The sequence below is a fragment of the Aotus nancymaae genome, unplaced genomic scaffold, assembly GCF_030222135.1.
Source record: "Aotus nancymaae isolate 86718 unplaced genomic scaffold, 86718_ANA_hifiasm-v0.15.2.pri h1tg000028l, whole genome shotgun sequence".
Taxonomy (NCBI): domain Eukaryota; kingdom Metazoa; phylum Chordata; class Mammalia; order Primates; family Aotidae; genus Aotus; species Aotus nancymaae.
Genome location: NW_026988441.1, coordinates 17,859,479 through 17,871,908, shown reverse-complemented (window position 1 = coordinate 17,871,908; position 12,430 = coordinate 17,859,479). Strand labels below are relative to the sequence as shown.

Genomic DNA, 12,430 nt, shown 5'->3' with positions numbered 1-12,430 from the left:
CTAGGGTCTCTGATCATTTGGGACAGGGGAGTGGAAAGAGGAGGCAGGGCTGCCTCAAGGAATAAAGCAAAGGCCAGACTCGGTGACTCACACCACTTTGGGAGGCTAAGGCATGAGGATCACTTGAGGCCAGGAGTTCAAGACTAGTCTGGGCAACGTAGTGAGACCTTGACTCTACAAAAAATAAGAATATCAGCTAGACGTGGTGCTGCGTGCCTATAATCCCAGCTACTCAGGAGGCTGAGGCAGGAGAATTGCTTGAGCCCAGGAGGTTGAGACTGTGGGGAGCTGTGACTGCACCACCATACTCCAGCCTGGGTGACAGAGTGAGATCTCATTCATAAAAAAGAAAAATTTAAAAAGACAAGGCAGGGAATAAGGTGAAGGAAGCCAGTCTAGTGTGGGGCAGACAGGATGGTGGTAGGTGGGTGCCAGGTGACTCTGGCCAGAGAGCGAGCCAGGGCTGGCTTCTGCCTGCAGGAATTAAATTCCTGGCTTACACAACATGAATTTCTTTTCTCACAGTTCTGGAGACTGGTAAATCCAAGAGCAAGAATCTGGGCGGTTTGCTTTCCTGGTGAGAGGTTTCTTGCTGGCTCACAGATGGCCACTTTCTTACCATGTCCTCATTTGGTAGAGAGAGCAAGAAAAATCTGTCATCTTTCTTCCTCTTCTATTCTATTCTATTTATTTAGAGATGGAGTTTCACTCTGTTGCCCAGGCTGGAGTGCAATGGTACAATCTCGGCTCACTGCAACCTCCGCCTCCCAGGTAGTCAACAGAGAAGGGCTCTGTGGTAACATTGATGAATCACAAATCAGTGGCATAAACATCTTAACAAATGTGGAGATGGCCCGGCATGGTGGCTCACTCACGCCGTAATCCCACCATGTGGAAGGTCGATGTGGCAGGATCACTTGAGGCTAGGAGTTTGAGACCAGCCTGGGCAACATAGTGAGACCTCATCTCTACAAAAAGTTTTAAAAATTAGGCAGGCTCGGTGGCTCATGCCTGTAATCCCAGCACTTTGAGAGGCTGAGGCAGGTGGATCATCTGAGGTCAAGAGGTCAAGACCAGCCTGGCCAACATGGTGAAACTAAAAATACAAAAGTTTTTATTTTTGTATTTTCTCTACTAAAATTTTGTATTGTCTCTACTAAAAATACAAAAATGAGCCGGGCATGGTGGTGGGTGCCTGTAATCCCAGCTACTCGGGAGGCTGAGACAGGAGAATCACTTGAACCACAGGAGGTGAAGGTTGCAGTGAACCAAGCTCGTACCACTGCACTCCAGCCTGGGCAACGAGAGTGAAACTCTGTCTCAAAAAAAAAAAATTAAAAATTAGCAAGGCATGGTGGTATGTGTCTGTAGTCCCAGCTACTCAGGAGGCTGAGGTGGGAGGATTGTTTGAGCCCAGGAGTTCAAGGCTTCAGTGAGCTATGACTGCACCACTGCACTCCAGCCTGGGCAACAGAATGAGACCCTGCCTCTGAAAAAAAAAAAAAAGTGGAAATTGTGAGAGATGCATGACAGCAGAAATGTGATTACTGCTTGCCTCTGGAGGAAGGAAGAGGCGTCGGAGGAGAGGTTGGTGGCCGGGCACTGTGGCAACACCAGCATGCACAACCAGGCTGGGGGCGAGGGGCAGTCAGGACGTGAGGCCAGAAGCTGTGAATCTTAGAATCTGCAGGGCGCCCCTTATGAGACCCCAAGGGTTCATGTAAGCGTCTATGCCCCCACTGATGATATCTGGGCAGAGAAGCAATAAAATCAGAGTGGTTGATCAAGGTTTGGAGGCTACGGGTGGGGGCTGGACATCCTGCCTGCAGGGCAGCCTTCAGCTTGGAAGCTTTCGGTCCAGAACGGTCCCCGTGGCACACCCAGGCAGAGGGCTTCGCTGGACGCCAGCAACAACAGGAAACATTCGTGACGCACATGCTCTGTGCCAGGCACTGTTCTAAGCACTGCACATTACAGTTGAATCCTCCCAACAAGAATGAGGTGGCTACCAGTGCTAACCCCATTTTACAGAAGGGGAAACTTAGGCACAGAGAGATGACCCCAGGAAAGGCAGTGGGGACCCCTCCGGGAACTTCCCACCGCAAAAGATCACCGCAGAGTAAGGACAAATCGAACATCGGATTTCCTCAATGGTGGGCACTTTCTCGATGCATTTCTGGTGCCCTCATTAGAATTTCAGCTGCAGTGGCCACAACGCCATGGGTGTGAGCGACGGGACTAACCATATGCCTTATGCATGGGAGACTCGGCTGGGAAGAGCCGCCCTGGGATTCCCACCGTGTGTGTGAAATGGAGGGAATCGTGCTGTTTACTGGAGAATCAGCAGAGACTGGGCGAGAAAGACTTGGGATACTTGTGAGACCATTTAACCATCAGCGATTGCTAATATTGTGTTTATTGCCTTGATAAAAAGAGATAAAGAAATAAAGGAAAAAGAGGAAAGGAAGGGAGAAAGGAATGAAGAAACGAGAGACAAGAAAGAAAGCATTTCAGCTACTCAGGAGGCTGAGGCAGGAGAATTGCCTGAACCCAGGAGGCAGAGGTTGCGGTGAGCCGAGATCGCGCCATTGCACTCCAGCCTGGGTAACAAGAGTGAAACTCCGTCTCCAAAAAAAAAAAAAGAAAGAAAGCATTTTCAGCTGGGCACGGGGGTTCATGCCTGTAATCTCAGCACTTTGGAAAGCTGAGGTGGGTGTATTACTTAAGGTCAGGAGTTTGAGATCAGCCTGTCCAGTATGGCAAAACCCTGTCTCTACTAAAAATACAAAAAGTAGCTGGGTGTGGTAACGCACATCTGTAATCCCAGCTAGTTGGGAGGCTGAGGCAGGAGAATCGCTTGAATCCGGGAGGTGGAGGTTGCAGTGAGCTGAGATTGCACCACTGCACTCCAGCCTGGGAAACAGAGTGAGACTCCATCTCAAAAGAAAAAAAAACGTATTTTAATATCAAAGACGAAGGAAGTGGGCCAGAAAGAAGAGATAAGGCTGAAAAAAGAAGGCAGGAAACAGGTAGAATGTTTCCAAAGAGTCCCACAAACGATTTAGAAGAGTTTTCTCTTTAAAGGAGTTGACAGTGGGGTGTGGACCGTGCAGCTGAGAGAGCTTGCGGCGGGGTGAGTTAAGAGTCTGCCTGGATTCCATCCTCAGCCCTGCCACACACTGTCCATGAAGCAAGTGACTGTCCCTTCCCAAGCCTCAGTTTCTGCACTGCAGAATGAGGACTGTGTCCACAGTCTGCCCACAGGTTGGTGTGAGAACCTGTTGAGCTCATGCAGCAAGGTGTGCCTGTTGTCTGTGGTAAGGGGCAGACGGCATTGCCTACTTTCCACTCATAAGATGTCATTGCATTTACCCGGTTCTCACTTGGCAGACAAATCAAAGGGCTATAAATAGCCACGTCTTAGTTTCTCATAAACGCAGTAAATACGACTTGGCATCTTGCCCAGGCTTCCTGTCAGGGCAGTGGATGAGGATTGTTTTGCAGAGGTCTGGTGAGTGTCAAGGTTATGGTCACGTGCAGGTGTGTGAGGCAGGACTCGCAGGGAGTCCCGGCTGCCCTGGGGAACGAGGGGTCTTCCCTTCCACCCCCATGCCCTCCTTGGCATAGGCTCACACCAGCCATTCTGGGCCCTGGTGAGCCCTGCCTGGTGGCTCAGGCCAGGCCACTGGCCTCTTTACCGGCTTTGCCTGGACTCACCCCTGTGGTCCAGTTTGCATTAGGTCACAAGTGAACTCTGGGAAGGCTGGGCCAGGCTGTGGGAAGAGGGGAGAGGAGGGAGAGGTGGACACATGGCTCGTGAGCTCGCTCTAAGGTGACATATGGGCTACTGGCAGCTTTGTCTACATTTCTGCAGCTTTAGAAAAAAAGGAATATTTTCTACTTTACTTTCTCTGGCAGAGTAGAAGAACCATATAGCAAGGCTAAGTACTGGAATTGCATTTATAAGCGAGTTTTTTTTTTCCCCCAAGAAGTTAAAAAATTCCAATAAGAAAAGGAAGAGGGCAGAATGGGATGGTTAAAAATGGAATCTGGGGCATGTTTTGTCTTATGCTGTACTCTGTGGTGCAGGCGAGGGTGGCAAGGCTGGGCCTGACCATGTCTCCTGCTTGGTGAGGAAAGTATCTCATTGTATAGCTGGCCACATGCAAGGCGGCTGCTACTCCCTGCCCCAACTGGCGGGGCAACCCACCCTTACCTGTAAGGAAGCCCACCTTGTCAGAATCACCACTTTTTTTTTTTTCAAGACAGAGTCTTGCTCTGTTGCCCAGGCTGGAGTGCAGTGACATGATCTCCCTCTGCTTTCTGGGTTCAAGCGATACTCCTGCCTCAGTCTCCCAAGTAGCTGGAATTACAGGTACCTGCCACCATGCCCGGCTAATTTTTTGTATTTTTCTAGAGACAAGATTTCACCATGTTGGCCAGGCTGGTCTCGAACTCCTGACCTCATGATTCACCTGCCTTGGCCCCACAAAATGCTGGGATTACAGGTGTGAGCCACCACACCTGGCCTTCTTTTTTTTTTTTTTTTTTGAGATGAAGTCTGTCTTTATTGGCCAGGCTGGAGTACAGCAGCATAATCTCGGCTCACTGCAACCTCTGCCTCCCTGGTTTGAGCGATTCTCCTGCCTCAGCCTCCCAAGTAGCTGGAGTTACAGGTGCCTGCCACAACACCTAGCTAATGTTTGTATTTTGAGTAGAGATGGGGTTTTGCCATGTTGGCCAGGCTGGTCTCGAGCTCCTGACCTCAGGAGAATCACCATTTTAAGTGGACATCAGGTCATGTCTCTCCACTGCTCAAAACCCTCCCATGGCTCCCATTTCATCTCAAAGCCCACAGTCGTTACCCTGGCCTACCGGGTCCCACACAATCTGGCCCTGGTGACCTCCTTGATGTCCTCTCCCACCACAGTTGCCTTTCTGTCCTAATTGGCTCCATCCACCAAGCAGACACCCACCCCCAGAGCCCTGATATATGCTGCCTGTGCCAGCAACTGCTTGGGGTGGGCTGAATATCGCTTCCCAAAGATGTCGCTCTAATCCCCAGCGCCTGTGAATGTTACCCCTGGGGACCTCCAGGAGGATGTGTAGAGTGTGCCTTAGAGGGGTGAGGAAGCTGGGTGCTCCCATTCCCGTCCCTCGAGGTTAAGGACTGCTCCTGGGGCATCAACTGCCCAGCTTCCTGCCTGCTCCATGAGTGGCCCAGCAGCCTTCTGGTATGACTTAGGAAGCCCCTGGCACCCACTGGAACCATGTCCATGACTGCTAAAGCTGCAGGAGACTTCCAGGACTTTCCAGGGATATGGGTGCATGTATTTGTTGTCTGTGGCTGCAAAACAGATTGCCAGAAATTAAATGACTTAAAGCAACACGTGTCTGTGATTTCACAGTTTCTGTGGATCAGGAGTCCAGGTACACCTTAGCTGAACCCTATTCTGAGGTCTCAGAAGGCTGCCGCCAGACACGGAGTGGCTGCACTTTCATCTGGAGGCTCGACTGGGGATGGATCTACTTGAATTCATCCACGTTATTGGCAGAGTTCATTTTCCTCTGGCTGTGTGACTGAGGGCCCTGGCCTTTTGCTGGTTGTCAACTGTAGGCCTCTCTCAGGTCCTAGAGGCCACTTCCATCTCCTGGAGGCTGCCCACAGCTCCCTACGGTGTGGCGGGCTTCCTCAGTGTGGCTGCTTACTTCATCAAGCCAGCAAGACTCCCTCCCTCTGGTCTGCTAAGACAGAGTCTTAGATAACATAAGCCAAGCTAGGGAGTGGCAGCTCAACACCTTTACTGTGTGCTATTGGTTAGATGCCAGGTCACAGGTCTGGTCCCCACTGGAAGGGAGGGGATGATACAAGGCATGGACACCAGGAAGTAGGAAGTCACTGGGGTCACCTTAGGGGCTGCTTTGATAGCCTCGGAGCACTGGGGCACTGACAGCCTCTGCTGTGGGTTGTGAGACTTCAGTGCTGTGTAGAACAAACCCACTGAGCGTGGGACCATGCTCGGTTCTCCCTGTTCCACCTCCAGCTACCACACAATGGGGCTTCTATGGGTGCAGGCATTGGGTGTGTGGGGGGCCTCCTTTCACCTTCTGACTGCTGCCCCTTCCCATGCTCACTGTGTGACCTCAGGCAAGTTGCTTAAGGCTTGAGTCTTTTTTTTTTTTTTTTTTTTTTGGAGACAGAGTTTCGCTCTGTAGCCCAGGCTGGAGTGCAGTGGCATGATCTTGGCTCACTGCAACCTCCACCTCCCAGGTTCAAGCGATTCTCCTGCCTCAGCCTCCCAAGTAGCTGGGACTACAGGAGCACACCATGATGCTCGGCTAATTTTTGTATTTTATTTTATTTTATTTTTTTTGAGACGGAGTTTCGCTCTTGTTACCCAGGCTGGAGTGCAATGGCACGATCTCGGCTTACCGCAACCTCCGCCTCCTGGGTTCAGGCAATTCTCCTGCCTCAGCCTCCTGAGTAGCTGGGATTACAGGCATGCACTACAGTGCCCAGCTAATTTTTTGTATTTTTAGTAGAGACGGGGTTTCACCGTGTTGACCAGGATGGTCTTGATCTCTTGACCTCGTGATCCACCCGCTTCGGCCTCCCAAAGTCCTGGGATTACATGCGTGAGCCACCGCGCCCGGCTAATTTTTGTATTTTTAGTAGAGACGGGGTTTCATCATATCGGCCAGGCTGGTCTTGAACTCCTGGCCTCGTGATCCCCCCACCTCGGCCTCCCAAAGTGCTGGGATTATAGGCATAAGCCACCGCCCCCGGCCGCCTCTGAGTCTTGATGTTCTCAGCTGCAAAACAAGGTTAACAGTAGCACCAGCCTCATGGGTGACTGTGGGAACACAGCACTTATGAAGGGTTTGAGTTTTGACCACACCAAATATTTGCTATGATTATCATTATTATTGTTCCCAGGGAGCCCTCTTTAGTTCTCAGCGAATGCTCCCTCATTCTGCAGGAATCTCTGAGCATCTGGGCACCACATGAAGCCCTAGTGTTTTTGCAACAGTGTCTGGTACACGAAGGGTGAGCCCTGCCCTGTCCTGGGGGCAGAGGTTCTGTTCTGCGAGTTTCATCTCTGTCCAGTCATGGCTTCACTGCACTGTCATGGCAGTGAATTTTAATGGCATGCATTAGTTTTCACTCTTGCACTCTGCTGAACTGCGCATAATTTCTGGGAACAGCCAGCCCTGGTGATTCCTGCTGGTCAGCTGAGCCAGTCCTGGCGCCTTGTACCGGCAGAAGGGCCGGTCTCCCCTTCTAAGTGTCTGAGGGGCCTCACTTCACTGCAAGAGCCGGGAAAAGTGGCGTGTATCTGGCAGTGCCTCTGACTTGGGGAGTGGTGGCTGGGCCTGAAGGCCTGGGCACAGTGGGGAGGATGGATGGGCAGGGAAAGACAGCAAGGCCTGGTGCAGATCTGGGGGGCTGGGGTGCCCTGCTCACATCCCCCACCTTGCTGTCGGGAGAATGGGGTGAGTGAGGAGGATAGCCTTGTTCCATCTCTCCCTCTCTCTGAAGAACATGGGGCTTGGGCCAGGCAACCTGGTTTCAACTGGAATCCCCAGTCTCAGTTTTCTCATCTGTGGAATGGGAATTACTAATGAGTTAACAAATCAGGACCCGACCCAGGGAAGAGCCCAGTCACCCTGGGCTGTGGCTGCAGGTCTGTCCTGGTTCATGGATCTCAGAGCAAGGTGTGGGTGGGCTGGCGGCGGGGGCAACAGAAGGGGCGGCTATGGCTAGGAGGGAACCATAGGGGGTCCGCTTGTGCACAGGGGGGCAAGGGGGGGCTCACTTTATTTCACCATCAGCACCTGTTTGCTTTTCCTGCCTGGGGAAGGGCGGATGAACTTGAGCAGCGCCCCCAGCAGGGCCAGGATGGTGCCCACGAGCAGCACCAGCTTTAGCCCCTTAAGCACAGAGTCTGCCCTGCCCCGTGGGGCCTTCCTTGCCTCGTTCTCTCTCTACTGAGCCTCCAGCGTCTCTGGATTGGCGGTGGGGCTGAACTGGGCCACGAGCTCCTGCTGCACGAAGCACCTGTAAACGGCCGGCTGGAAGACCTGCAGCTGCCTGCCGCCGGTGGAGGGGTCGAGGAAGGTGGTGAAGTCCCGGCTGGAGAGCTGGCTCTCCCATGTCAGGGGGGTGTCATTGGCACACCAGTTGACAGACCTGCGAGGAGGACAAGGTCAGGTGCAGGGCCCAGGGAGAAAGGAGGGACCGACGTCTGAAGGGAGGTGGAGACAGCGGCACCCTTCTCCCTGGGGAACAGAAAATAAAGCATCGCCCACCCTGCAGCCCACCAGCCCACTGAGCACTGTGCAGCTGTCAACCATGGAGTGGGGGCGGTGCAGCTGGGGCTCCCCGGGGCTCCCAGGGCTCCACCCCTTACGGGCCCCACCCCTTACTGGCTGGGTAACCTGGGCAAATGCCTCCAGCTCTTTGAGCTTCCATTTCCTCATCTAAAAATGACTCTAGACCAGGCTTAGTGGCTTACACCTGTAATCTCAGCATTTTCAGAGGCAAAGGCAGGAGGATGGCTTGAGCTCAGGAGTTTGAGCCCAGCCTGGGCAACAGAGTGAGACCTCATCTCTACAAAACTAAAAACTTAGCCAAGCATGGTGGTGCATGCCTGTAGTCCCAGCTACTGTGGAGGCTGAGATGGGAGAATCACCTGAGCCCGGGGAATTGAGGCTGCAGTGAGCTGTGATTGCACCACTGCACTCCAGCCAGGGTGACAGAGAAAGACCCTATCTCTAGTAATAACAATAAACTATGTATTTATGTGCCACAAGGGCAGGGATCTCTGTTGGTTGTGTTCTTCACTGTTTCTCAGGTCCCTAGAATGAAGCTTGGCATATAATGAGCAGTGAACACGTGTTTAGTGGAGAAATGAATCAGGCACCGACACACCCATCATGGCAGAAGAACAGAGAGGATACTCCACAGACAATATCACAAAAGCATGTGCTCCCAGGTAGGTACAGTGTGGAACTTTTTATTGGATGCTGGGGCAGGCACTCTACCGTCTTTAGTACCCTGACACATCCCAATGACCCCATGTGGCCAGGGGCTAGCAAGACCTCTGCACTGAGTGGATAGGGGCCCCCAAAAATGCATGTCCTTCCCAGAACCTCAGAATGTAATGTTATTTGGAAATTGGGTCGCTGCAGATATAATCAGCTAAGATGAGATCATATTGGAGTAAGTGGGCCCTCAGTCCAGTCTGACTGGTGTCTTTTTACGAAACGGAGAAGGCCGGGCGCGGTACCACACACCTGCAATCCCAACGCTTTGGGAGGCCAAGGCAGGCGGATCATTTGAGGTCAGAAGTTTGAGATCAGCCTGATCAACATGGTGAAACCCCGTCTCTACTAAAAATACAAAAATTAGCCGGGCATGGTGGCGTATGTTTGTAATCCCAGCTACTCGGGAGGCTAAGACAGGAGAATTGTTTGAACCCGGGAGGCGGAGGTTATAGTGAGCTGAGATCACACCATGGCACTCCAGCCTGGGAGACAGAGCGAGACTCTATCTCAAAATAAATAAATAAATAAATAAACAAATAAATAAATAAGAGAAAGAAAAGGAGAAAAGACACAGGGACATAGATACCAGGAAGAATGCCAAGTGATGATGGGCATTGGAGAGAAGCAGCCACAAGCCAGAGAAGGCTGGGGATCTCTGACTGCATCCAGAAGCCAGAAAATGGGGAGGGAGGATTCTGCCCAGCTCACTCAGAGGGACTCAGAAGGAGCGTGGTTCTACTGACACCTTGGTTTCAGACTCCCAGCCTCCAGAAGGATGAGACAATGAATTTTTGAGGTTTTTTTTTTCTTTTTTTTTCAGTGCGAGTCTCACGCTGTCGCCCAGGCTGGAGTGCAGTGGTGCAATCTCCCCTCACTGCAAACTCCCCCTCCTGGGTTCAAGCAATTGTTGTGCCTCAGCCTCCTGAGTTACTGAGATTGCAGGAGTCCAACACCACGCCTGGATAATTTTTGTATTTTTAGTAGAGATGGGGGTTTCACCATGTTGGCCAGGCTGGTCTCGAACTCCTGACCTTAAGCAATCTGCCTGCCTTAGCCTCCCAAAGTGCTGGGATTACAGGCATGAGCCACCATGCCCGGCAAATTTCTGTTGTTTTAAGTCACGCAGTTTGTGGTGCTTTGTTACGGCAGCCCTGGGAATCTAAGACAACCCCATTCTACAGATGAGGAAACTGAGGCCAAAGTCACGCAGCTGGAAACTGGCAGAGTTGAGATTGAAACCCAAGCCTGGCTGAGTCCAGAGCCCCCACACAGAAACCTCACGAGAAATATGAGAAATGCCACCCCACGGGCCTCCTTAGATTCCGCAGTGACCTCACTCCATTCCTATCTCAAGGTCCCTGCGACTCGCACTCCGGAGCTCCTTGTGTGGCAAGTGGTATGGAGTAGCTGCCTCTGTATAGATGGCAAGAGGGTTCACGCCCACTTTCCTGAACTTTGGAATTGTGTTTTTCCTTTTTTCTTTTTCTTTCTTTTTTTTTTTTGAGACAGAGTCTTGCTCTGTCGCCTAGGCTAGAGTGCAGTAGTGCAATCTCAGCTCACTGGAACCTCTGCCTCCCAGGTTCAAGTGATTCTCCTGCCTCAGCCTCCTGAGTAGCTGGGATTATAGGTGCCTGCCACCATGCCTGGCTAATTTTTGTATTTTTAGTAGAGACGGGGTTTCACCATGTTGGCCAGGCTGGTCTCAAACTCCTGATCTCAGGTGATCTGCCTGCCTCGGCCTCCCAAACTGCTGGGATTACAGGCATGAGCCACCATGCCTGGCCTGCATTTCTTATTAATCCAGGTGGATTGGGGAAGAGTAGGGGAAGGAGGGATTTTCCCCGGCTCCTGGCAGGAAGCAAGAAGACGAGTGTGAGTTCTGGGAGGCAGACTTTGATGGGAAGCCCTGGGTGCACCAGCCTCTCCTCCAGGGTCTCCTGTGACCTTCTCAGATGAGGCAGGGGCCTGTTGGAGCCCCTAAGCTTCCTGGGCTTTCCCCGTCACAGCCCCATCCTTCTGCCTGGGTTTCTTGCATCCCTGCTCGCACCTCCCTGGGCTGTCTCCCCCTTGGACTGTTTAAGACAGGACCTGGCACTGTCCTGACGACCACTGCGGGGCTGACCTGCATAGAACACCCCCTCGCCCCTCTGCACATATTACCACGAAGGATCCCCTGACCGGAAGAACTTGGCTAGGGGCCAGAGGCAGGGATTCCATCACCTGTAGATGGATCCTAAGGGACAGTTGAGCCACACAAATTCTGTCTCCTCATCAAGCCTGAAGTTGTCAAAAATGACGTAATTCATCTTTAACTGTGTGTTGTTGGTGCACTGGACGTGGCAGGCTTCCACCTGCAGCTCAGGCCGCAAGCGGCTGGACCACACCTGCACATCTCCCAGATAGAGCCAGCAGGGCATGGCTTCCTCCAGACGCTCCTCAATATAGCAGTACCCCAGGCGTTTACGCTCGCCAGGCTCCTCGCAGTGGTTGCAGTCCTGCCAGGGCTCCCACCGGGTAAAAATGAGCTCTTTGCAGCCCAGATGCAGGGTCTCGTTCTGCAGAGGCCTCTGACCCAGGCCCTTGTGTGTTACATGCAGGGTGGTGACGTCCTGGAAGTCAATCTCATACTGCACCACCAGGCGGTCATTCTTGTTCCAGCAGTGGTAGAGGCCCGTCTGGGAGGGCAATGGATCTTTAATGAGAAGGCTGCCCTCAGGCATTATTTCCATATTGGAAATATTGGTGAGGCTGGTGAGCGTGCCCTTCTCGCCTCGTGTGAATAAGTAGCACCTGTGTGTCCCCGAGGAGTTGCAGTACAGGAGAATATCATTGTCGGAGAGGAGGGCCTGTTGGCACTGGTTACCGCTGGGGCAGCTGATGGGAAAGCAGAACCCCAGTGCTGCGGCAGCAACCTGGAGCAGCAGCCATAGCCTGAGTGGCACTGGGTGGCACAGCATGGGTGGCATGGGTGGCACATGGGTGGACTGGGGCTGTGGCAGCAGGCCGGTGCCACCCCGGACATTGTGAGGTCACCCATGAACTCTGGACTCAGCCCTGGGCAGCAGGATGAACTGCAGGCCACCCCATGGGTGTGTGAGGTCACCATCCCCTTTTGTTTTGTGACAAGCTGACAACACTACATTTTTAAAAAAATTTTTAAAATTTTTTTAAAGATGGGGTTTCACCATGATGGCCAGCCTGGTCTTGAACTCCTGACTTCAGGTGATCCACCCACCTTGGCCTCCCAAAGTGCTAGGATTACAGGCGTGAGCCACCACGCCCGGCCATACATTTTTTTTTGAGACAGAGTTTTGCTCTTGTTGCCCAGGCTGGAGTGCAGTGGCGTGATCTCGGCTGACCGCAATCTCCGCCTCCCGGATTC

At 52.4% G+C, this 12,430-nt stretch overlaps 1 protein-coding gene across 1 annotated transcript; it reads right to left on the bottom strand.

The window, feature by feature from the left end:
* Positions 1-7,729: 7,729 nt before the first annotated feature.
* FAM187B (family with sequence similarity 187 member B) lies at positions 7,730-12,014 on the bottom strand. The gene is given in 2 exon segments (XM_012438815.2): positions 7,730-8,191; positions 11,269-12,014. Coding segments are annotated over 2 exon segments (1,119 nt in total). The 3' UTR covers positions 7,730-7,818.
* Between the last annotated feature and the right edge of the window lie 416 nt (positions 12,015-12,430).